This window comes from Crassostrea angulata, chromosome 4, assembly GCF_025612915.1.
Source record: "Crassostrea angulata isolate pt1a10 chromosome 4, ASM2561291v2, whole genome shotgun sequence".
NCBI classification, from domain to species: domain Eukaryota; kingdom Metazoa; phylum Mollusca; class Bivalvia; order Ostreida; family Ostreidae; genus Magallana; species Magallana angulata.
In genome coordinates this window covers 45,698,916-45,726,308 of record NC_069114.1, presented here as the reverse complement: position 1 = coordinate 45,726,308, position 27,393 = coordinate 45,698,916, and the positions used below count along the sequence as shown (strand labels likewise).

At 30.8% G+C, this 27,393-nt stretch overlaps 1 protein-coding gene and 1 pseudogene across 2 annotated transcripts; both read left to right on the top strand.

The window, feature by feature from the left end:
- The first annotated feature begins 520 nt into the window (after positions 1–520).
- Positions 521–9,705, top strand: LOC128179262 (multiple epidermal growth factor-like domains protein 10; annotated as a pseudogene).
- An 8,921-nt stretch (positions 9,706–18,626) lies between these two features.
- LOC128179263 (multiple epidermal growth factor-like domains protein 10) lies at positions 18,627–24,873 on the top strand. 2 transcript variants are annotated; one of them, XM_052846644.1, is made up of 10 exons: positions 18,627–18,959; positions 19,074–19,129; positions 19,893–20,051; positions 20,462–20,483; positions 20,570–20,628; positions 20,737–20,865; positions 21,005–21,058; positions 21,348–21,409; positions 21,639–21,685; positions 21,821–21,887. In XM_052846644.1, the coding sequence occupies exons 1-9, from the start codon at positions 18,880–18,882 to the stop codon at positions 21,642–21,644; spliced, it is 627 nt and encodes a 208-aa protein (XP_052702604.1). In that variant the 5' UTR covers positions 18,627–18,879; the 3' UTR covers positions 21,645–21,685; positions 21,821–21,887. The 2 variants fall into 2 exon arrangements, with proteins under 2 accessions (XP_052702604.1, XP_052702603.1); XM_052846643.1 differs by having other exon boundaries at positions 18,641–18,959; positions 21,348–21,420; positions 21,821–24,873.
- The last annotated feature ends 2,520 nt before the right edge of the window (positions 24,874–27,393 follow it).

The following is a 27,393-nucleotide window of genomic DNA, read 5'->3' as shown; positions in this document are numbered from 1 at the left end:
ATTGGTAGTGACATACCACTAGTAGATGCCTCTGAAAATTTCGGGCCCAAAATATGAATTCTAAATTTTGAATTGCAAACGGCGTTCTAGAACGCAGTTCACCATTCGTTTGCGAAAAGGCCAAAATTTTAAAAAGCAGAGAAGACCACCTCACCAAATTTTCATGATGGCATTGGTATACCACCAGTAGATGCCCCTGAAAATTTCGAGCCCCAAATATGAATTCTAAATTTTGAATTGCGAACTGCGTTCTAGAACGCACTTCACTATTCAATTGCGAACTGCGAACTGCGTTCTAAAAACCGATTGCCCCGGTAAATTTAAAATTTACAACATGGCAATATTAAGAGGAAATATGTATGTTACGTATATTTAATGCCTGTATTACATGTAGATTAGATATTAGATATGTATTAAATGTGGAAAAAGTCAACAGAAATATCAAGAAGTTGGAGAGAAGATCCAAGAAACTTTTATTAACACCTTGGCCTGTTAAACATTTGTAAGTTGTATGTATTTCAAAGTGACTTTAATTGAAATAATCAGGTGTCTAGGTAACCATTGGTCACATGTATATTGTCTGGTTTTACTGAGTCACACTGTTCCACCCTTGTTCGTTTCGTACTTAATCTTAATTTAGAGGTAAAATGATTGTTGGTGCATATTGCAACTGCCGATAGTCCTTGTATTATCTTGCAAATTTTAAATGCTCATAAGAAAAATGCTACAATTCATAATTTTTTTTTCTTGGGAAAGATAACAAGTAACATTCACAATGTTTCCTACATTTTTAGAAATTCATACAATGTACAATTCATATATCTAGAAACACTCTTAATCTTGATGACCCACTTCATCTGTTCCTGCTTATATTGATTTGCATTGCTTTAATTGCTATACAAGTACTAGTTATCATTGTTAAAGTACAATCAATCTGTAATGTATATACAAGAGTCCGAACTGTACATGTAGCATTCAGTTTTCAATGGATTCCATCGTGGTCATTCTATTGACATCTGTTCATACTTTGGAAGCAGTTGATACCGGCACTTGCAAGTAAGTCTAACTAAATGATTAATTCAAATAAGTAAATAAGTTTTGATAACTCGTTATAATTGGACACATAGACAAGTAACTCAATTTCAATGCAATGTTTGATTTTTGTATAGCAATAAAACAGGAGAATGCTGTAAAAACTATGTTCTTCGTAACAGAAAATGCACAGGTGAGAAGGTTTAACGTACTTCTTAGATCAAACGCCTTATACATAGGAGTAATATCAAACCACTTGATGATGGTTGGCATATTATGAAATTAAATATGATTAAAACAACTTTTTAAAATTTTTCAATTGATATTGATGATATCTTGTCTACATAATCAAAGTTTAATCGTGAAATCTTCAATATCAATGTCGAATGAAATATTTGACTTAGTTTTATACAAATACATACAAAACCCGGAAATTCATGCCATTTCACTTATCCATACTATTGTATCACCTTAATAACATTAAGTTTACCCGGTAACTATGACATTATTCAACTTGTTCTCACCGTTTTTTTTCAATGAAAACCGAGTTGAAATTTGAAAAATATTATGTATATTGTTTATAACTCATAGATTAATAAATGTTCCTATTCTAGAATGCCCTGCTGGTACGTATGGTTACAACTGCGCAATGAAATGTCCTGTGGGTTATTATGGCATTCAATGCTCTGGAATTTGTAACTGCTCACGTTATGAAATTTGCCACCCATCAGAAGGCTGTACTGGTGAACCGGAATATAGCAGAACTAAACAAAATAAACAAATGAAAAAACCCTCCACAAAGGTCTTTTATTCAATTGGGTGAACTTTATGAGAAGCTGTTATTAACGCGAATGGTAAACACACGAGGCATTATTTTTCATATCGTAGGGTACCCTTTAAAAAAAATAAAACCCTTAAAATAAGTTTCATTAAGTTTTAGAAAATGCCTTGTTATTCTTAATTCTTTTTACTTCATAGTTGTCATGGTGAAAATAATTAATAGAAGGATCATACAGTGTAATACAATTAATGGGCGTAAGAATTGTTGACTAGTATATTTAGGTGGTATTGTACACCTCCATATTGTGACGTATTTCTGATGGAAATAAACAATAAAATCAGGATAATTTTAGTAATCTCTTCTTTCCCTACATTGTTACCTAACACCGCGGGGCAATGGGGAAGATCGTTATCTACGAATCTTTTTGAATCCCACTGGGGCTTTTATAATGTTTTCCTTTCCAATTAAAAAAATACTTTTTGGTTAAATGTTAAAATTTAAAAATTCTAAAACGTTGAAAGTATTTTGATTATCATGTTCTTTTATCTACATAATTATGGACAGGTGTCCCACACCATGGCAATAGAATTTTTTGTGTAAAATTTAATTTCATTATGCTATAGATACAATGTTAATACAATGATCATAATTTGTTCGCATAGAAATAAAATGAACAACGGGTGCTGTGTAAATCAGCGAAAAGAAGGAGGAAAATGTACAGGTATTTTCTTGTTTTTGTTAGGTATTCTTTTGTTTTTGTTTATAACATTTTTTCATGTAAAGTCATTTGTATCAGTCAAAAATATACCAAAAAATCTTATTTTACCATAAAAATTCGAAGATTGCTAGACAGGATATTTTGGAGAAAATTGTGAAAGGAACTGTTTGCAAGATCAGGAGAGTTTTGGTCGTTTTTGTCTTGAAAGATGCAACTGCAATCCAAATGAAACTTGTCATGTACACCGTGGTTGCCAGGGAAATTTAATTTTCAAATGCTTTAAACGTTTTTTTTATTGCATTGCTTGAAATTAATCCAACATCAATAGTGTTGGAATGTTCACACCAAACAAGTAATTTACTATCGTTTTTGAGTGTAAATATGGAATTTGAAGTTATACATGTAATTTTGTTACAACGTTTGTATATGGAAGTTGTTAAGATCATTGTAAAAGGCAATGCTTTTGTCACCTAGTCTTAGTTTTTGTTTAATAATAGGAATCTTAAGAATATATTTTTTTCAAAGCAACCTTCTGAAAAAGAATTCTCTAAGAAATCTTAATCTTATAATGTTCCTCTCAAAAACTTAAAGATGGAATGATAACTACGAGTCGAACAAAAGGTTTCAGTAAGTACGACCTTATTTAAGAAAATTTAATTGAAATAAAAAGATGATAACACACTACAATCAAACATATGCGTTTGATTAAATTCTCCAGCTTATTAATCAAACCTTTTAGTGGTTGTTAACTTAGTATGACGTCTTGGGAAATTAAAGGATGGAGTCATCTCGTTATCTGACATCCTTCTTATATTAAGAAATTCATAAAATTTTGACACAGTCAAACAGATCATATAATCAAATGATACTATCAGTTTAATCAAATTTGACCTTCTTGCTTTCGCATCAAGGTCAGGTCAAGGTCCCTACCTTTTTCCTTAGCTTAAAATGATAAAAATAAATGTAGTTATCTGCAGTTGTGTATACATATGTTTAAGATACGAAGTTTCTATTCTTCAATAAAATGAAAGAATATTAGAATGTCTATCAACTTCTCCTACTTAATAGAATTGATATTTCTTACCCGCATTTCGTCTAATTTTCTTAATTTTTTGAAGGTATTTTGATTTCTTTTGTACACTTTCAATATAGAAATATTTCTGATTTTTACATATAATAAAGACCTTCTATAAAGATATAAATTGACAGAAAAACTAATATATTGACCATTTAATAAAAGAAAAAATGCGATTTTAGTTATTTTTTCACACAAATCTATTTATAGAATGGGCGCTTAAAAAACCTGATAAAAATGTAAATTGATTGGCAAATCGTATTTTAAAAACATATTCTGAAATCCAATTCTTATCATTAGTGCTTAATCATCCTTATCATTAATGCCCATTAGTTGAAAAAATCCAACATTTGTGTTATTGTTTAAAAAACGCTAAATAGACTCACGAATCTACAACAATTCTGAATTACAAAAACATGTGATATTTTCCTACGCCAATGTTCCGCCAAAAATATTGTCCTTGTTAGATTCTAAACTTTAATTACTCTTTCTATGCCAAGTTGTATGACTGTGAAAAAAGAAAGAAAAATTATGATATTTTAATTTCCTTTCATCTTAATTTAATGACCATTTAATCAATTTTACTTTTGACACGTCGAAAACCGAAAAGACTCCTTCTTTAAAATAAAAAAACCCCAAGATTTCTTGTCTTAACTAGTTATTTTTCTGTCTGTAATACGTATACCCCCTTTTTTCATAACACATGCGCGGATCTAGAGGGGGGGGGGGTCGGGGGGGTCCCGACCCCCCCCCCCCTGGAAAATGAAAATTTATTAAATTTACATAGTAAAATTATCGCGAAAATATGCCTCGGACCCCCCCTGGCAAACACAATTATCCTTCGGATCCCCCCTGGAAAAATTTTCTGGATCCGCGCATGTAACACGTTTTCATTCAAGTACAACTTTTGACAGTATTGCATAAGAGAACAAGCTTTAAATCTATAGTTTTAAATCAAATATTATTTGAAACTGTCATGTGACATGGAGCTAGCTGGACGCGTCCCCTTTTTATGTTTTTATTTTTTACAATTCGTTCTTATTGGGGACATCTACAGATTAAAAAAAAATTCTGTTTGATTTTTGATGGTATATATTTTTTTGTACATAGATTATAGTCTTTTTAAGTCTTTCTGTTTACCTGGTGATTAATTGTCACCGGTACTTGTGATGTATATCGTGGTTGTCATGGTAATTTCATTTTCAAATGCTACAAACTTTTTTTAAATTGCATTTTATTTTTACATTTTTTGAAAATTATCCAACATCAATAGTGTTGGAATGTTTACAATAAACAAGCAATTTACGATCGTTTTGATCGCAAATATGGAATTTGAAGTTATAACTTTATTACCATGTTTGCATATAGAACTTGTTGAGATCTTTGTTAAAGGCACTGCTTTTCTCATCTAGTCTTAGTTTTTGTTTAATATTCGGAATCTAAAGAAAACAAAATTTCAAAGTCAACTTGTGAAAATGAAATCTCTGAAAATCTTAATCTTATATTTTTCCTCTTAAAAACCTATAGGTGAAAAGGAAACTACGAGTCAAACAAAAGGTTTCAGTAAGTACGACCTTATTAATTGAAATAAAATTCTTGTCTTAACTGGTTATGTTTCTTACTGTAACACCTTTACCCCCCTCTGCATAACAAGTTTCGAATCAATTACCACTTTAAGCAGTTCTTAATAAGTGTAGAAGAGAACAAGTTTTAAATCTATATTTATATGTAAAACTGCCATGGGACATTGGGCTAGCTGGACGCGCCCCCTTTCGCTCTTTGTTTTGTTTTTACAATTCGTTCCAATCGGGGACATTTACAGATGTAAAAAACCTTCTGTTGAATTTCTGGTAGAATATATTTTTATACATAGAGTATATTCGTATTAAGCTGGAAGGCTACATCGTCACAACATGTCTGACATCCGTTTGAAACGTCATTTTGTTCCGGATTGATAGCATTATGTCGTGGTAAAAAATAGCTATACACCGTCTAATTGAACTCTTCTAATGAGGGAGATGAAATGAGAATGAAATCACCAAAACGCTTTGAAAGAATGTCAATTTTCTTCGTGATTAAAACTGTCACCCAACATTGCTTATCAGCTGATTCGTACGGAAAACGTGAAATCTAATTAATATACTGTTTCCCTGTTATTGGCAATACATGTTTGTCATGTTATCTGCAACAGACGATCATAAATATGTGACGGGTTATCGATGAAGGTAAGAAAATATAATATTTTTACCTAAACTATGTATGTATGATGAATATAAAACTAAAGTACCGTAGTACCATCTCGTGTATTGCCTAACTTCCTAAATTTAAAACGTTTGCAGTAAAAGTTTGACATTAAACTAATGTATTTTTAGCTAGGTAGCAATATCAGTGGAAGCCAGGATTTGCAAGCCACATGAGGGAACGACAGAATTCTGAAAAGGAGCATGTTTTTCTTTCCCACACGTATCAATATGGACATCTAATGTATGCATTTAGTTCTTGTTTATAATTGCTGATGTATATAAAAAAGTAAAAGGCAATGTAACAACTAACATTTTGTTTTAAAGAGTTTAATATAATGCATTCATCAGAAATATAATTTTTCAAATTCAAACATTATCATAAGCACCACTAACCTTATACCGATATTTTAGCATTGACTCGTACCTTTTTTAATTTTTCTTCGTCATTTTTATTAATTAGAAAATTGGTCCCAAGAAATTTGAGACCAAGTAAAACCAAGAAAGACAATTCTTAAACAAAATCTTTCAAACCAAGATTTTTGCAATAATTCAGTATTTCTTTAATTTTGCAATTTCATTCAATTTCCTTTCTCCATCTCATTAACCAAAGAATATTGTTTCTATTTTCAGATTTTTGTAGTATTTCATGTAACAGTTTATCTTAATAGAATCTTTAAATATTTCAGTTTCATATTTATGTCGATTCCAATAAAAATCATACAAATTTCATTCAAGATTATTTTGTTTTTCATTTTTCAACTTTATAACATTTTACTTTCATAAGAATTAAAAAACAGAAATGTTTAAAATTTTGACATATAAGGGGTTATCTGGAAGCAGACTGATATTTTAAAAATTCTTTAAAAAAATATGAGTATTGCCCTTGAGGTCTTTTGTTGTTAAATTCTGTGCCTATTATTAGTAACAAATGCATGCAACAAAAATCTCCTACACTTATTTAGAGATCCACCTTAAGTCTATCTATTTACCTGTCGATTAATTGTCACCCTCTCACCTGTACTTACTATACTAACGGTATTAACCAACCAAAAATGACAGAAAGTGACATCGATAGTTTAAACTCACTTTCAACTGACAGAAAATGTTAGTATTATACCGCAAAAACAGAGAATTACGGTCAATCTAAGGTAATCATTTTTAAACTGATAATAAAATTTTATTGAACCCATTAAACAAGTTATTGATGATGACATTCTCTATGTAGAACTAAACCGAAATTTTTGGCGTGTTTATTTGAAAAGCACAGAAAAAAGAAATAAAAGATTTATGGAATAGATATTAAAATAACTCTTATTAGTTTGTTTTAATAACTTGACGTTTAAAACCCTAAAAGTTTCTTGACAATTTCTTCCACCTTTGTTGTTTGGCATATCTCTTGCTTGTTGTTTTGAATATATTTCATTTTATATAATACAAAATTAAAAGAAACAAGTTCTGACAAATTGCAAATTTTTAAAAAGCTTGATATAAGTTCTGTATTTAAATATCACCCACAAAGTAAGAAAAGGTAAAATATTAGAAGATTATATGCACATAAAGAGCAACAGATTTTGAATTGAACATATGTTGCTGTTTTCAAAATTTAAATAACCCTTTTTAAATTGTTTCTTGGAGTACCAATTATGTTATCATTCAACATTAAATAAACGCAATATAAGAACAATGCTTTATTACGTAACTTTATTAACATAATTTATTATTTGAACTAGTGAACTGGGAAACAGTCGTTGGTCTAGTCATTGGAATTATCTTTATCGCAATCATCGAAATAAATGTAATTAAAAGGTAAGTTTAGTCATTACATAATTACATTATAGTCTTGACAAAGTTAAATTATCGACTTTAATGCATCTTAATAATTTGTCAAGAGCATTTTCAAAATTTTTAATTAGATTAACTTTGCCATGTCCGGCAGATACATGTAAAAATGTAACAATTGTCATTTCTTCTTTTCATAATGACTTACTGTTATTGTTTAGAATTTTGAATAAAAAATAATTGTTTTTCAAAGACCATGATATATTTTACAAATCTTTATTATCTCAAGGGTCACAATGATTAATTATTTACTTTACTTTTCCATTTTTTGTTGTGATCAATATAACTTAAATATTTCTATTAAGTTGCAGTGTTTTTTCTATAATAAGTAAAGAATTGTGTTCTCCATATTTTCCTGTTTCCAAACAATCGACAAGAGATCATTGTTGTGAATTTAATGTACTTTATCAAAAATAATAACACTAGATATTTGATAAATCACATTTTGATTTTCGATTAAATTATTACAATTTAATAATATGTTGTAAAATAAAAATTTTCTGAATCCAGAATAAAGAAACAACCAAAGAAGCAAGGCGACTTGAGTAACACAGGTGGTAAGGTAGTCATTATCAGATACCTGTTTTTCTTTATATATATATATATATATATATATATATATATATATATATATATATATATATATATATATATATATATAGGCATACATACATAGATGTATAAAAAATGTATGAAGCTGTACTGAGGATGTATAAGCTTTCTCCATCTAATGATATATTTCACTTGATCTTGGTTTTTAACTTTAATCTTTTTTTATTTAAGTAAATGATGTTCAATATCATTTCAACACTTATAACGAGTATGGCATTTCCTCGGAAACAAGGCAAGGAGTTCCAAAAGTCAAAATTTCTGAGTATCCTACATTGCAACGAGAACAGGAAACTGGCATCCAGATCGAGCTCGAGGCTTACAGCACAGTCAGTGATTTCAAAACCTGTCCAAAGTTTAATGTTTAAATATTAAATAGAATTACGCCTCTTTTAGGTATACGCTATTTGAAGAAAATTTGTTATGAAATTTAGTTTAACATTTGGGTTGAAATCCACATAACATCACAAACCATGAGAGATCTTTTATATTTACTAGTATTCCTCTTACATGTAACGCTTAAACAAATAAAAGTGTATTTTCATGAGGCGTTAGATTTCTTTGACAATGTACCATATCAACTGTTGTAAATGTGACTTTTTAAACTTTAAAAAAAGAAGACCGAAGAGCGAATTTAAGGGATATGCAAAAACAAAGGAGAATATGTCAATTGTTGCATTTTAATTCCGTCTAAATAATCTCATGCAGCTTATAAAATATGTTTAGTAAGATGAAAATGTTAATCTAGTTTTGAATTAACCTCATTTGTATATAGAATTAATTAAAAGGATTTTCATTCTAAAATTTTCAGATACGGAAAGTATCAAAATGTACCCCGCTTTAAATTCATTCCTTAATGTTATTTGTTGAGCTTATTTAATGATATTTTTTATAGAAACCTTCTACATATTTCTAACCAATATGATATGTTGTAACAATGTTGTAAATTCTTTTCTCATTTGAACCTAAAACTTATATAGTCTATAGTATCATGCCTATTTTGTTATCTTTTAACAATTGTCGTGTTTCTCCTAATTCGTTTAGTTTTATTTCAGTATATGAACTGTAATGACGGTCTAGAACACTCTAGCAAATGACTAAATAAACTTGGTGTAGTATTTAGTTTTGAGAAGACAAAAGTATTTATTTAAGTTACTTAATATCGAACAATAGGTTTTTATTCAGGATTTAAACAATGTCTCAATTTCATGAAGTATCCTCATCCAGTTTTATCCCTGTATTCGATTTTATCATCTCCTACAAAGATATTCATACATTTTGCAGCTTGTTTAGCTCAGATAATCAAGCTTGTTTACAAGGACAAAGTGCATTTCTTTTTCAATAGGCTAATTTTTTTCCTGCACTTAATTGTAAAATATGTTTTTCATATATTAAACATATCCTTTTGCAACCGTTATCATATAATTTCGTTTCAAAATATTTGCTTTAGCTTTATCTTCAAAAACAGTCAGTCATTGAAATAAACATGTGATAGAAATCATTCGTGTTATTTATTACACAACATTTTGAAAAAATATATTTGTTAATGTAATCTATGTATTATACGCTACTTGAAAATATATCTATACTATATTATTTCAAAGTTGAACATGTTTTATTTAAGCGAATATAAAATATACTGATATTTATAATGACAAAATGACAATAACAAACCGCCAACCATCTCAAAAATCCATAAAACGAAATACAAATTCAAAGCACAACAACACGGACCTCTAAAAAGATCGAGGTAGGATCAGGTGCCGAGGAGAAGTGAGCATCCTCTGCTGACCGGACACACCCGCCGTGTGTTCTTTGTGGTAATCTGGAAAAGAAAAGTCCGTAGACAATTAGATGATTATTAGGTGATTATAATTATGGTCTAACAATTAGTATGAAAAACGTCAGTCAGCATGCGACTCAGTGGAAGTTTGCATTTGCTGACAAGGTCGTTATGCATTGAAATATTTTTAATACATGTATTTATTGATATGAATTTGCAATATCAATATTGCAAAGTTCTGCATGTAGTTTTCAAATTACATGTAAATGTATGCAAACTTAAACATTAATCCTTTTGGTGACTTTTAGTTCAAATTCTTTTGAAAAAAGAAATAAAATGGTTTAATACCTCAGAGTAAAAGGGTTAATAAATATTTATAAACAACTAGACACGATTTCGTTGCGAGCAACGAGTTTGTCTTCCGTTTGATTATGAATTAATGATAGGGTTAAATCAAAATGTTGACATTTGGTACGAGTTACTATATAAACTTCCTTTTAAACTTATTTTTGGACCCACATTGCAATATTGAGATTTCCGGAAACGGTCATTTTAAAACTGTAATGTTCGATTTTAAAACGGTTTTTAGTTATGCGTTCAGTAAGAAAATGTCTACAAAACGTATATGCTTTAAAATCGAAATTTTAGAATCACTTCCGGTGACGACCGGAAGTGACGGACGACCTGCTCATATTAAAATTTGAATTTTAAAACATATTCTGATGGAAAAAAATTTGAATTTGAATTTTTTTTTAAACACAATTTTCTAAAAATGCTGTTTGAGCGTACCGGAAGTGACAGACGGTCATGGCTTTACCTTATAGTTGTTTACAAAAAATGTTAAGTAGAGAATTACCATTTCTTAAACAAAATGATATGCAAAAAACAATTTAAACTAATTCAGTATCTTCATAAATACTATTATCACAAAAGAAATTTACATTTGATTGGAACTTTCACCAATACAACACATATGTAAAACATGACAATATTCCAGCTTTCTTTACAAAACAGAAATTATGAACTCTGTATCTTGCTTATAACTGGATATTTGACTCTCAAATTTTGATATAGCATTATAATCCTCTATATTTACCATCATAAACATTGAAAATGAAAAAACAAAATTTGAAAATTTAAGTCAAATCGTGTCCAAGTCCCTTTAACACATTACAAGCAAGGAAGACCCTTAGATACGATATATATCCAACAATAAAAATGATATCCTTTCAATGTATTATAATTCAATCATACATCAAAAGGAAAAGTTAATTGCTGGCATTCCTGAATAAATTTTAACGCGATTCGATACCGACTCCACAATAGATAATTTCATTTATTGTAATGTATTGACGATATCAGTTGATGAACATCATGTTTCTCACAGTCGCTGTTCCCACGATTGTTGAAATTAGTTTAGACAGTAGTACAGTTAATTAAATTGGTCTAGGTGGTGGACAAATTATCTATTAGAGCTTCTTTATAATTTTAGATAATAAAATATTAACTAGAAACTATTATCTTGTAAGTGTTATGTTTAGATACATGTATCTTCAGTTGATATTTTTTAAAATTATTTTCCTGTATCTTTTAACTTTATACAAAACTCTTTATTTTAAGAAGATTTAATACTGTCTATATTCAAAAAGCCATGTCAAGAAAAAAATACTTATCCTATCAAATACAAAACCGTTTATCTTTGCCATCAGGAAGTTTTCAAAGGTAAACCCGCCCAAAATTCATTCTACGAATAACGTAACTTCAAAATACTAAACCTACGAATAAAAGCGATAAAATGATACAAACAGAATTTTCGAATAAATGAGTTATTATTCATTTACATTAATACTTATACAGTAAGTACTCAAGCGACAAGTAGGCTACCTGTATGATTATTATGATCTTTTCTGACAATCCTATTGAACATATCATATATCCCGGTAAATAGTCTATAACGTGCTCTAAACAATTCGAATTTCTACAATTAAATTGCAGTATTTAGTAAAAGGAAACTGGAAAAAAATTAAATAGTCATTTTGCTTTATTTAAAACATAATTTCTCAAAAATCTACGCGCGAGGGTTACGTTAAACATGGAATTGACTTTGGACAGCTCAAATGGCTTAATTAAGACAATTAGTGTATACTCCTAAAATATCGTTATCTATCCGATGTTTAATGACGCTTTTATAAATACGTAGGTATATATACATGAAAGAATCTCTTGAAAATGTGTATTGGATATAGTTGATGTAATTACATATGCCATTAGGATTTCCGGGTTAATCTTGGTATTTATTAAGTTGCTAATGTCAAAGTAATAAACATTGCCATATTTTTGTTCGAAAGATGTATGCATTATTATATAGCAATATGATGTTGTAATCAGTTCACTATGTGCCCCTTTCTTTGTTGAAAGGGGACTTCGTTGTGTAAGCTATGTTCTTCGAAATGGAAAATGCATAGGTAAACAAGATCAATAGAAATTTTTAAATCTAACAGTAGAACGTGGAATATTGAATCTGTAATACAAGATATATTACTGAGTATGCAGCACATTTGGAAGAATTTTAATAAAACAAAATAACACATACCTGTGAAAGAAGTGCAAATACATGAAAACGTTTACAGGGATATGAACTTGGTTGGTCACGGGATCAAATCATGTGAAGCCCAAAGGGTTTTTAAAAGGTGCACGATTTAGCCCTTTTCCTCAACAAATGAACATGACCACCAATGAACCCCTTTCATATTTTTCCTGATTTTTAAATCTTCACGATAAGTCTGCAGCTGTGTAGTTCTAAGTGTTTAAAAATGCATTATTTTGCACTTGTGCTGTTTGCATGCAATATAACATGTTAAACCTCATGTTTATTTCACATTCTTGCGTGACTGAAAAAGAGTAAGTATTCATTTTAATTTGTATGAAGATAATTCCATATGTAAATTTTTTTTCTCTCCAAATATTAGTCTGTAGAGAACAATGATCATATATATTTAGCAGAAATTCTAACAGAAGAGTGCATTGTTGTATTAATCAGTGGAAAGTGAAATAGTCTACACGAATTTTTTCTAAACTCTTTTATTTGTTTTAATTAAACCGCTTTGCTGTCAAAAACATGCAATTCTCGTTAAATCAATGAGATTGCTGGTCAATAAGATGGCTTGGCGGTATATTTTGGAGACCATTGTCAGCCTCCTTGCCCACATGAGAGGTCATTTCTGCCTTAGACAATACATATGCTATGGATGTTAAATCTGTGATGGACGCCATGGTTGCCTCGGTAACAGTTCTTTAAAAGCACTCTTTCTGGTTTTTATCCATCTTAGTAATCTAAGAAAACAATTCGACACTATGAAATGTTGGTGGAAATAATTCAAAATCAAAACCAAATTCAAAATCATCCATTTTAATATTCAATAAAGGAATTTAAAAGGATGAAAATTAAAATAAATTTTGATAAATATGGAATAGTATTATATTTAAATTGTTTAAATAGCTTTTTTGATTTTAACACATCTTCTTGTAAAGCGATTAACAAATAATTTTTTGGTTGTAAGTTCTAATTAAAACAATTAAATCCGTTGTATCCACAGTTCTGATCAATTATTAGCTGGAAAGAACCCTCTGATATGAACTTAATTTGTATTGAAAAGGGGCCCGAAATCACGTTTTTTTTTTTTTTATTTTAACGACATCAGTACCAAGGTATGCTCCCTAACATCTGATAGAATGAAACAATTGACGATAATGAATCAATATTTATATCTATATGATTTCTATAATTATATCATCGATAATATTGACAGATAATGACAAGCTAGAATACCCCTTAAAACGATATGTACGTGTATCCAATATCGATAAAAAGGTTGTCTCCTTTAAATGTATTTTGCAATAACGAATGCATGTACATTGATATCAAATTAATATGCTGGCGATTCCTAATCAACATGAATACATTGACGATAAGTATTGTGAAACATTATGTAGTATCTCTGTTCCCAGGATAAGTCGATTAGCAGTACAGCAAATTTAAGGAGACTGGGTGGTCAACAGATTACCCATTACATCTACCTGTACATTTTTAGATATGATTTTACAAGCAGTCATAAAGTATTATTAAGTAAAATAATTTTTTATTTTAATATCTTAAAAAATCTTTACACGACGTTTTTTATCTAACAGAGATTATTATGGCTTAAAATCTAAATGACTACAAACATCCAACTCTCATAACTCCGATTTCCTAGATATATATATATATATATATATATATATATATATATATATTTATATATATATATATATATATATATATATATATATATATATATATATATATATATATATATATATATAAGAAGCACTAGCAAACCAACAAAACTCGTTATCTAAAGTGTCGGATCAAAAGATACAAGGTTATAAGATGAGATATAAAAAAGCACTAAAAATAACCAACGACACGAACAATAAAGTAAAATATTGTCAAATTTTCGGGACAACCCGTCCCTTCTTCAGGACAACAAAATAAAAACTACATAAGAAAGAAGAAAAACATCTACAAAACTAGCACTAGACTAAACTAAATGATATATAAAAACTAGATAATGTTTAAACACCGGATCAAAACGTGGCAGCTACATCTTTATATTTAAGAAGTCGAGCCCGAGAAAGAAAAATCCCGTCCGACGCAGCGGACGGTCTATGAAGAAGTGCTGAAAGATAACGCGAACGAATTAACTTGCTAATTGGGGGTTGCTGTTAATTAAGTTGTACTAGTAAGATAATTCGTAGTGAAAGTTTGTAGGGAAGATTGGCCCTGTAAAAGACCACATAAATAATCATGAATGTAAAAGCTAATGGAAGTGAAATAAAGCAAAAGAACAAAACCGATTAAGGAAATAGCTAATAATTTGAATAAATAACATGATTTATAGTTTGTACATGGACCGAAAAAGATGAAGATGGTGATATTGCTACGAAAACAAATCAGTACTTAGTTGATGTTCATTTTGGTGAAGTCACTTAATTTGTTAATGCCGTCAGGGCGGAATGACTTCAGTCTATGCATCCAAAATTTTTCTTTGTTTTTTCTCTCCGCATCTGTCCAGTTAGGGTTGTGATCAATGACCAAAACCATCATGTCCTCCCATTTGTGATCATCTAAATTAAAATGTTCCCCGACGGGTTCTTTAATTTTCTTAGTTTTGATGGTGGAACGATGATTATTGATGCGCCTGCGGAGGTCTCCTGTTTCCCCTACGTATTGTTTCTGACAAAATTTACAATTGATGAGATATACACAATTGTCCGTACGACAAGAAGTATTTGCGAAAATTTTGTAAGTACGGCCAGTAATGGGGCTAGAGAAGTCGTCTGCATCAGAGCTGTGTTTGCACAACAGACATCTGGTGTCAGAACAAGTTCTAAAGCCACAATTAGGCAGAGGGTTATTTAGTTTGGTTCTTACCACCATGTCCTTAAGGTTTCTAGGGCGCTTGAAAGCTGCCATCGGGGGGTTTTTGAAAACCTCAACCATTTTATCATTGCTGTAAAGGATTGGTAGGTTCTTCTTTAAAACTGCATTTAGGCCCCTAAGGACAGGGTGGTAAGTAGTGACAAATGGGACCTTGTTGTCTTCGTTTTTGGGTTTATATTTCAGAAGGGATAAACGATCCTCTTTAGCTAAATCATCAATTGCATTTTGTACAGAGTGCGAGCTGTAGCCCCTGGCACATAAGTGGGATTTTAGGAGTTGACTTAGACTGAAAGAACATTTCTCTAGAAAAGACTCCAGTTCTGATGTAGGTGACAAGTCCCAAACTTCTTAACAAGACCTTGAAAACCATAAACTATATAGACCTAAGAGCAACTGGGAACCAGCCCCTGGTAAATGCGGAGCCTTAGAATCATATATAGAAGCTGTCGAGTCAGACATCGAGAAACTCCTTTCCAAACAACACAGACACCCGGATAATCTAAATAAAGAAGAAAGATCAGCATTACAAACCCTAAAGAACCGGGAAGACATCGTCATTAAAAAAGCAGATAAAGGGTCAACAATTGTTGTGATGGACCAAGACAAATATCTTGCAGAAGCATACAGACAATTGTCAGATGAACGTTTTTACCAAAAGCTTGACACTGATCCTACAGATGACTTCTCAAATACTATTACCAAAACATTAGATACTATGTTTGAAAATAATGAAATTGGTTACAATATTTATTCTACCCTTCTTCCTATCAACTGTAAGCCCGGCCAATTTTATGTTCTTCCAAAAATTCACAAACCTGGAATGCCAGGACGTCCCATAGTAAGTGCCATTGGACATCCCACTGAAAAAATTTCAGAATTCATCGACCTTCATCTCCGTCCACATGTTGAAAATTTACCGTCATATCTTAAAGATACAACGGATTATCTTAACAAAACGCCATCTTCAAATCTTCCAGATAATACTATTCTCGTGACGATGGATGTCACATCCCTTTACACCAACATTCCGCATGACGAAGGTATTGCAGCCTGTAAAGAGGTATGGGACGCTAGAGAGGTTCAGATCCCTTCAACTGAATCTCTCACCAAGCTCCTAGAGCATGTTCTAAAATTCAATAATTTTATGTTCAATGGAGAACACTACCTTCAAGTCAGTGGCACTGCTATGGGCACCAAAATGGCACCATCTTATGCCAATATATTCATGGGTAATCTAGAGCGTAACCTACTAACACAGTCACCCTTCAAACCTCTTAGTTGGTTGCGCTTCATAGACGACATCGAAATGAAGTGGGTTGACAACAGAAACAACCTCGATGATTTTATTACCTTTGTCAATTCTTTCCATCATTCTATCAAATTTACGACTGAAATTTCCTCATTCAACAACACGTTTCTTGACACTACTTCAACTTTAGTCGATGGTAAACTCGATTTCAATCTTCATACTAAACCTACATATTCCCACCTCTATTTAATGACGTCTAGCTGCCACCCACCTCATACGTTTAGAGGCATACCAAAAGGCCTAGCCACCAGAGTCAGACGTATTTGTTCAACTCAAGAACTATACTCTGAGCAAAGTCAACTCCTAAAATCCCACTTATGTGCCAGGGGCTACAGCTCGCACTCTGTACAAAATGCAATTGATGGTTTAGCTAAAGAGGATCGTTTATCCCTTCTGAAATATAAACCCAAAAACGAAGACAACAAGGTCCCATTTGTCACTACTTACCACCCTGTCCTTAGGGGCCTAAATGCAGTTTTAAAGAAGAACCTACCAATCCTTTACAGCAATGATAAAATGGTTGAGGTTTTCAAAACCCCCCCGATGGCAGCTTTCAAGCGCCCTAGAAACCTTAAGGACATGGTGGTAAGAACCAAACTAAAGAACCCTCTGCCTAATGGTGGCTTTAGAACTTGTTCTGACACCAGATGTCTGTTGTGCAAACACAGCTCTGATGCAGACGACTTCTCTAGCCCCATTACTGGCCGTACTTACAAAATTTTCGCAAATACTTCTTGTCGTACGGACAATTGTGTATATCTCATCAATTGTAAATTTTGTCAGAAACAATACGTAGGGGAAACAGGAGACCTCCGCAGGCGCATCAATAATCATCGTTCCACCATCAAAACTAAGAAAATTAAAGAACCCGTCGGGGAACATTTTAATTTAGATGATCACAAATGGGAGGACATGATGGTTTTGGTCATTGATCACAACCCTAACTGGACAGATGCGGAGAGAAAAAACAAAGAAAAATTTTGGATGCATAGACTGAAGTCATTCCGCCCTGACGGCATTAACAAATTAAGTGACTTCACCAAAATGAACATCAACTAAGTACTGATTTGTTTTCGTAGCAATATCACCATCTTCATCTTTTTCGGTCCATGTACAAACTATAAATCATGTTATTTATTCAAATTATTAGCTATTTCCTTAATCGGTTTTGTTCTTTTGCTTTATTTCACTTCCATTAGTTTTTACATTCATGATTATTTATGTGGTCTTTTACAGGGCCAATCTTCCCTACAAACTTTCACTACGAATTATCTTACTAGTACAACTTAATTAACAGCAACCCCCAATTAGCAAGTTAATTCGTTCGCGTTATCTTTCAGCACTTCTTCATAGACCGTCCGCTGCGTCGGACGGGATTTTTCTTTCTCGGGCTCGACTTCTTAAATATAAAGATGTAGCTGCCACGTTTTGATCCGGTGTTTAAACATTATCTAGTTTTTATATATCATTTAGTTTAGTCTAGTGCTAGTTTTGTAGATGTTTTTCTTCTTTCTTATGTAGTTTTTATTTTGTTGTCCTGAAGAAGGGACGGGTTGTCCCGAAAATTTGACAATATTTTACTTTATTGTTCGTGTCGTTGGTTATTTTTAGTGCTTTTATATATATATATATATATATATATATATATATATATATATATATATATATATATATATATATATATATATATATATATATATATATATATATGCCATAGGAGTGTTACCAATTTTAGCAACAAATCATGAAAATTAATTTAAGTGTTCATACTTAAGTATGCACTTGCGAAGTTTAATAGCACTTCTTTGAAATAACACATGCATGAGTACAGAATCATTAAAAACGTTTTATGGTTTATACGATGTACTACATGCATGACATTTACGTTTCCTTTACGTTTGGGTATTTGTACTAGAGTTAAGTTGTTCCTATTAGAGTAATGAACATTGTCTTATTCACATTCGAAATGTATATGTACAATACAGTCTGATGTTGTAGTCATTTCATTATGCGTCCCGTCCTTGTCATTTTTTTAACATACATGCATGTACAAACTTTGAAGTTTGATCCTAGCATCGGATTTTGCAAGTAAGTGTATTTATCACTTATCATTTCTTGCATTAACAAGTCTTTAAGTTTCATTTATATGATTGCCATTGTAAGAGCCATGTTTGAACTATCTTCAGAATGTTTCCTTTCCAGCGATACAAGGGGAATTTGTTGTGAAAACTATGTTTACCAGGATGGAAAATGTATAGGTAAACAATATCAATTGGGCATTAAGAATATATTTAGATCTACTAGTAAATATCCTTTTCCTCTCGAGTAATATTAGGCCACACCTGTATAATTTCTTGTTTGTCGTTCCCCGCGCGCTCGTATTTTAATAAAACTGTAAAATTAATTTTATTATCAATATCCTGCATCCGGGTATTTCGGCGTTGTTTTCTGTTCTATTTCCGCTCTATTTTTCGTATTTATATAGTTTTGAAATATAAATCAGAAACAAGTAGAAAATCGTCCGCACAAATTTTTTTACGTACCGCTGAAAACTTTGCAAACAAATAAAAATAATTTTATTATTTAATCGCTCGCCCGCTCCTACCTTTTTTCATAGGATGTTCGACGAACAAGATATTTTATTTGTGTGACTTTAGGGTCTCATTAAATAAACAGAATACTGGTATACAGACAGTATCGTATTGTATATTTATAGTATAGTAGTTAACGTGACTGTATTGATAATGAGATGACGACGGTTTCATGCATAAATTTCAAACCTAGAAATTCAAAGAACAAAAATATGAAGCGTACATGTGTAGGCAAAATTGTTTAATTAGTTCACGATTAGATCAATGCTTAATTGAAAAAGTATCAACATGGTTTTTTTTTTTTGGGGGGGGGGGGGTTGTGGTGTTTTTTTATATTTAGAGATTTAATGAAATTATGAAAATTATTAAAAGACATATGAGATTTGCATTATATAACACATCATTAACATTGACGCTTTATTTGCCCTAGAGTGTCCCGCCGGTACCTTTGGTTACAACTGCAACTCAAGATGCCCTAAGAACTATTATGGCGGACTCTGCAATAGAAAATGTGATTGTTCCCGCTTCCACGTTTGCAATCCAACAAAGGGCTGCATTATTGACCCATATGTTTTAAAAGACGAGTATGGTAATTATAAATCTTCTCGGACCTGTATTATCTCGAACTTATTGCTGGAGTGTCCATGATTACTAATGCAATTTCTTATGAAAAAATAAATGCAAACGAATGTAGATTTATTCATAACTTCTGAGATTTGAGCTAATCCTCGTTACATATAATTATTAACCAACAATACAGTATTTCATAGAAGAAATATACAATGTCTTTTAGGCAAAACTTATAATTGATTAATATATAGCGACTCCATTTTGTAAACTACTTTGTTTTTGAACACCCGGTGGTGTTGATAAATTCGAGGTGAATTTATGAGCACTGTCAGATGGACCCGAATTATTATAATTATACGGTTACAATGTTTTTCTTAACATAACTTAAGAAACAACATCAAGTATATATCAAGAAAAAACCTTTTGTAGATTCTTGTGTGGCTGAAAAAGAGTAAGTAATTTTTGTAGAGTGAAATATTCCATACATTTTTGAAAAAAATATTATTTGTAAAAAAAGGTTGTTAAAATTATCTGCAGATATTCGAATAGAAGTGGGAATTGTTGTATCAATCAGTGGAAAGCAGAACAGTGTATAGGTAATTTGTTTTATTTTTCAAACTCCTTTATCTGAGTCTATTTAACCATTTCTTTTCCCTAAAACATTCTTTAATTAAATATTGATATATACTCGTTTAATGAATTAGATTGCTGGAAGGGATTTATTGGGGTAAACTGTCAAGAACCTTGCCCGCATGAGAGGTATGGTCAATTTTGCCTAGAAAGATGCAACTGCAATGGAAATGAAATCTGTGATAAAACCCTTGGTTGCATTGGTAACTATTCTTAAAAAAGAACGTCTTGCTTTGGTAATTTTTTTTTGTTTAAGTTTATTGTCAAAAACGTCTAATTCAAGATAAATTATTAGTTTATATGTATCTGTTGTAGATCGTTCATTGATTCTTCTCTTTACAGCTCTCTTTACAGCTAATTTTACGCAGCCGATCGCGAGTTTTCCAAAAGATTTAGGTAGGTTAACTATTATTGGTCTAATTACAAATAATTGATTTTGAAAAAAAAAACTTGATTAAAATTTTCAAAGGAATTACCCTGGTACATGTACTGAAATTTATCAAGTACCATATTGATGTTGAGGAAGTGAATGTAAAGTACTATCTTAGTTTATGGAACAATCTCCTCTTTGACACATGACAGTTGTATTGAGTTATAAATATGTCAACAACTAATTTATAAACTTTAGAACAGCTGATTTTAATTTCTCATAAGTGGGTTTTTTTTGCATTATAATTTTGAACAGTGAACTGGAAAACACCCGTTGGCCTTGCTCTTGGATTACTTTTTTCTGCGTTCATTTTGGCGGTAATTATCAAGTACGTGATTAAATATTTACAATTGATGGATGAAAAAAGATATTCCAGTTATAACACATGAAGCAATTTGATTATATGAACTTCTTAAAATCCAATCAATTTAAAATTGGCATACTTGTCATATGAAACGGTCTAGTTAAAGTCAAAATTATATTTACTTTAATGAAAAGTTTTAAATCTCAACACATGACCTAGAATTTGTTATTGTTTGAATCCAGATTTAAGAGAAAACAAAGGAAAATTAGCAACTTGAACCAAACAAATGGTATGTATATTAAAGTCTTCTCTTCAACACACTCTCTAATACTACAGTAGATCTGTGTGTAAGTATTAATTACAGAACTAAACACTACACATACATACAGTACAAAAAAATGATACAATCTTTTTATTTTTTAAGTGGATATTTCAACAACAACAATATTAGAAGTTCCTCAAGTCAAAGTATCGGAGTATCCTACACTGCTGCGGGTACCGGATACGGATATTGGTATCCAGAGCGAGGCTTATAGCAGATTTAACGATTTCAAAACCTGTTCGGAAGTCTAACAGTGGAATGTGTAATATGAATAAATACTGCAGTACATGTATATATCTTTATTTCCGGTTCTTGTAACATCTGTAAATCTATCATTGCTGAAAACTGTTCATTGGTTTAATATGATATATTTATGTATCGTTGCTCTGCTATTAAAAATATACGGAAAAGAGTGTTTTGGTCCGTATAATATAAATGTCAACATAATCGACCCTTATAGGTATACATGTATTTGAAGCATTGAAAACAACTTCTGTGTATGTATAACTTTTATTTAAGGTTGTATGGTACACCAGTCGATATTAATGTGGATAAAGATAGAAGAAAAAACCCCAGGTTATTACATCGGGGGATATCAATAAAGGTGTCTAGAGAATCCTCCTACCAGTTTAATAATTGAAAGGCCTGTTCACCTTTAGAGTTAAATACTAGTTTTTTCGTTACAAAATATTTCGGGCAAAAAAGTATACATTTACAAGTAAATTTTCATCATAAGCTGTCAATGGTAAAGTGATCAAAGTACAGAAGAACTGACGGGAGTTGATTTTGTCGATGTTTATCTATTTTAAAATCAACGATATGTTATTTTGCATTAGAAGTACAAGTAGTTTCTAATTTGAATTACGCACATTTTTATAATATGAACTTTTGGACTTTTTCGACAAGAATGCCGAGAAACCCCATATGAATCATGTTAAATAATATTTAAAGATAAAATTAATTCAATCAAACTATGTATCAGTAATAGAAATATTTCTATAAAAATTGTATGGATCCAGGCAATAATGAACAACCAAAAGCTCGGCTGACACCGTAAATCTCCGACAAGGATTTACGGAGACAGCCGAGCGTCAAGTTGAACAAGACTATATTGAACTCTGGCGTAGGAATATATACGACTACAAAAAATACTGAAATTCTTCGTACCATTTAAAATCTGACTATTTTCAAGGTATTTATAAACAAGATTCCTTGAAAAACAATGCTTTAGCATACATTACATCGAATTTATCGATTATTTTCAAGAACTATGTCTTGTCAGCAGCAATGATTTGTGCTGAGGTCCAAACACTGTTTCACTTTCGGTTTGTCTGAGTAACTGCATAGGAGAGTTGATTAAAATCAACTCCCAAAAATGGAGAAGAAAAAAGAACATGTTGTTACTCTTATATTAAAAAAATACATAATTGATTTAGATTTGTACATAAATCAAGCTAGTACATGTAACAGCAGTACACTTTTCTAGTAGATTTTTTGTAGGGGGGATCAGTATAAGTGTCTAGAGAGTCCTCTACCAGTTTAATAATCTACAGGCCTGGTCACCTTTAGACAAATATAGATTGAAGTTCTACTACAAATTTTCGTTCAATATATTAAGAATTTCAAAAGCAAACGTAATGCTTTTTACTGACTTTGCTGTCATATAAAACTGTTTAAGTTCACTTTTCAAGAAACATAATAAACCATTATATGTTACAATGTCATTCAGAACTCTGCATTTTATTTTATATGTGTACATATAAAAGCCACAAAGGATAAAACATTATTAAAGATAAAAGTGCTTTGTTGCAATATGCTGGAAAACCCATAACATTAACTTTCCATGTTACATTTATATTAAAGATCTCAGATACTTTCTTCCCAATGGGGTTAGATACTCAGTATACAACAATCAAAAATTAGATGTTTAAAGTTTCCTTGTACATTACAGTTCAGACAATTTTTATCTTAATTCTATTTCCATTTACTTACACATTTTTTGCAAGATAAAATATTATGCATTAAACTGTAATTAAATTCTGATTCATTTTTATCAAAGTAGATCTTTTTCACCTTTTCTTGGTAGATATACTATAATTGACGGTCATCAATACAAAAAAGTTTGGACCAAATATTTTCCATTCTAGGCTCTTTTGAGTTTTTTTGCAATTAATGTTGTTAAAAAATCAGAATTTTTTTAACATGTTCGAAATAGCCATGAAAATTGAAAAGCAACTTTGTACTGCTATTGTGTGTTATATTCTGTAAGACATATTTTATAAGGTCACTTTTAAGAGTTAATAATGCACATAGATATTTTTTGTCCCAGATATTAGACTCTTTTTAATTTCATTTATTGTTTTGAATCCATTTAAATTGAATAAATCACTCACAGAGTACTCAATACGATTTCAATCCAATTTGAAAAAAAATATTTTTCCTTTATACATTATGTTTCTTTTGAACCATATCTTCTGAAACTGGATATTTTCTCGATCAATGTATTTACACTCATTAAAAGCGCATATTACTTCTTTATAAAACCTTAGGAGGTACTTGATATTTAGAGATAGTGTGTTTGTAATATATAAGTGTTTAATAAATAAGAGATATCCACATTATACCTTTCTATGTAAGCGTTCTAGAATTGATTTAATTTGATTTGATTGTTAGACTGAATAAGTTTTGAAACCCTTGATGCTTTTAAAGCTTTGACCTTAGTTTTATAGTCAGTGATACCAATCCCTCTATGTGATATATGTCTTATTAGAGTTTACGTTTTATTCTTTCTCTTTTCCCCAATAGAAATGAGAAAATATTTTTTTTTACTTGTTTGAATATAGCTTGATCAGGGCTTTCAAGTATTGTTGCGACATAAAAAAGCTTAGAAAAATTAAAGGAATTAATTGTCTGGCATTTCCATAAAAGTGTTAGCTTTTTTGTTTGCCAAGATATAATATGTTCAATAATGTGTTCAATGTTTGGAATATGTTCATTTTTTTTGCGTATCAAAATCTCCAAAAAGTTTCATATTCTAGGACTTCGATGCCTTTTCTTTTACAGAAGAAGTCTCTGCTCCATATCTTTGTCATGGTCAAAATAAGGTCTAATGGAAAACAAACCGATTTCAATTAACAAAAACGTGTGGAGGGGTGGTCCACTATACATTAAGAAATGTTATTTTGTATTCCAACTTTTGGTCGTTTATAAAAATTATACAAGCCCGTAAATCCGTGAGCAAAATCGGATAAAGCATTTGAATACATGTACATGTAATGCCTTTTGCAGTGACTGAAATGGCTCAGTGGTTGGAGCATTCGACATTAGGTAACCTTCTAGCACTAGGCTCTATAGGTTGTGCGTTTGATACTACCAAGCAAAGGCAATATTTGATTCTATAATCATTTGTTTAAAAAATTCAAAACTGAATATAGTAAGAAATTGTGCTTGTGCAAACTTGTACTATAACCTTATAAAAAGGATTAATTGGAAAAAATTAAAGATAATGTTTATTTATTATTATATATACTATAGGGTAATTTTTTTTTCTCAGAAACAAGTGCCTGTGCGTTAAAGTTATTTGCAGACGGATAAATTTAGATTTTCATTCGTAAACTATAGTTTGATAACTTTAAATACGTTTTGCGGATGTAAACTATAGTTAACAGATAGCTAACTATTAGTTATCGAATCGTTAACTACAGTTTACAAACCGTAAAAATTAAATTTTTCATAGTTCAGTAAGGGACTATATTTTGTGGCAGAAGGTTTTCAAGAAAGAAATGAATTATTTTCATAACTCACTATAGTTTTAGAGTACTGTTACTTTAGCTTCCTTATTTTCAGCGCAGACCAAACTTCTAGATTTTATAGATTAAATTGTGTATTACGATATATTCATGATGTTCTAAAAAACATATCTAAACAATATTTTGATATTTCTATCGATATATTTCGGCATATTAAGGTAGTATGAAACACCCCTGAAATTAATTATTTAAAATATTTTCTCAAATACACAAAATAATGACTTCATATTATGAAAAAATTAATTTCAATCCATTATCTTAAGAACAAAATATAAATCATACCCATCAATTACTCAAGGCCAAATAAATTTAGGATACAACGTATTTCGAATATTTTGAAACATACGTTTGTATGGTGTTCATATGATTTTTGTGCAATTTAGCCTTATATCATTTAAAAATGCGTAACTTTTGTTCTGTTCATAGTTTAGACCTGAAATTTGGACACAACCACCACCAGTGTTTAGGCTTTATGTCAAACAAATTTCAAGGTCATATCAACAGGTCAAAGGTCAAATATTATGACGTCATCTAAGATTTTTATCAATTTATACCTCTGTCAAACATACTTAAACCTTAATTAATCTAAAACCAATGGTTAAATTTTCTTTATTTTGATATATTTTAATTACATGGTCATGAAAATCATACTGTTAAATTTTATTCAAATTTGAATTATACATTTTCATTTTAGATACCGTTAAGTGCTGCAAATTTTCGTCTTAAAAGAGTATTCACAAGCACTAGTTTTACATTATATCGCATGAGAAATTATAATTAGTTACCATTTAGAATTTATTTCAGTATCTTAAACTAACAAAAAGGTCTCCTGTTTAAATAGCAGCACAAATATTTGTAATATCTTGAAAAATAACTTAATGGCATAGAATATTATATAATAACAATGACTATTTCATTTTACACTCTACTTGTTTTACTTTTAAAGAGACATGAATGTATGTCTATTTGAATGCAAAGTTTTGGAAAGATGACATAACTATAATTATTTCTTATTTGCGTTACAGTATAGTTTGATGATTCCAAAATTTTGTAACATCTGTTGTTGTGTTCATTATGTACTGGCTTTTGAAGCCACCAGTAAAGCAAGAATGTTTAAACTTTGACTTAGTTTTTACTTTTATAGTCACAACATGTGTTCAACTTCATACTGTATTAAAATCATAACTATATAATATGTAACGGGCGGTTGCCCAAAGTCCCAAATTAAGCACAGGAATCGATTCTAGTTTTATAACCGTTTATTAAGATATTACAACAATACTTGCACAGCGTAACAATTACAGTGCTTACTGTTCAAATGTTTTCCACCCCACTCTCTCAAATCTTGCTTCTCAACAATATATGGACATACAAACACCGTCGGGCTACCCCGGGCCGGGACGTACTGTGACGTCATATTTAATAATTGAAGTGCGACAATTTGATATACGTGAACAATATTACTATAATAACAATATGCACACTAACACACATAACCATATGCTGATTAAATACAATTCAATTACTAAAATATTAATTAATACACATAAAATAAAGAATTCTACCGCCACAAATAGTTCAAACTATAAATATTTGTTTGATTTCTTCAAATTAAAAATTTCTATTTATTTGAACTTTTTTCTAACGTTAATTTCTATTTATTTGAACTTGCGATGATTTTACTATGTACATTTAATAAATGTTCATGTTCAAAGCCCTGGGAGGGGGGATCGGGTCCCCCCGCCTTCTATAGATCCGCGCATGGAGGTTGTGATGAATTAAAAATTACATGTCCCATACAATAATTAACGATATGCACGTTGCAAAAATAACTAGTAGACTAATTGTTCTCGAACAATTAGAGGT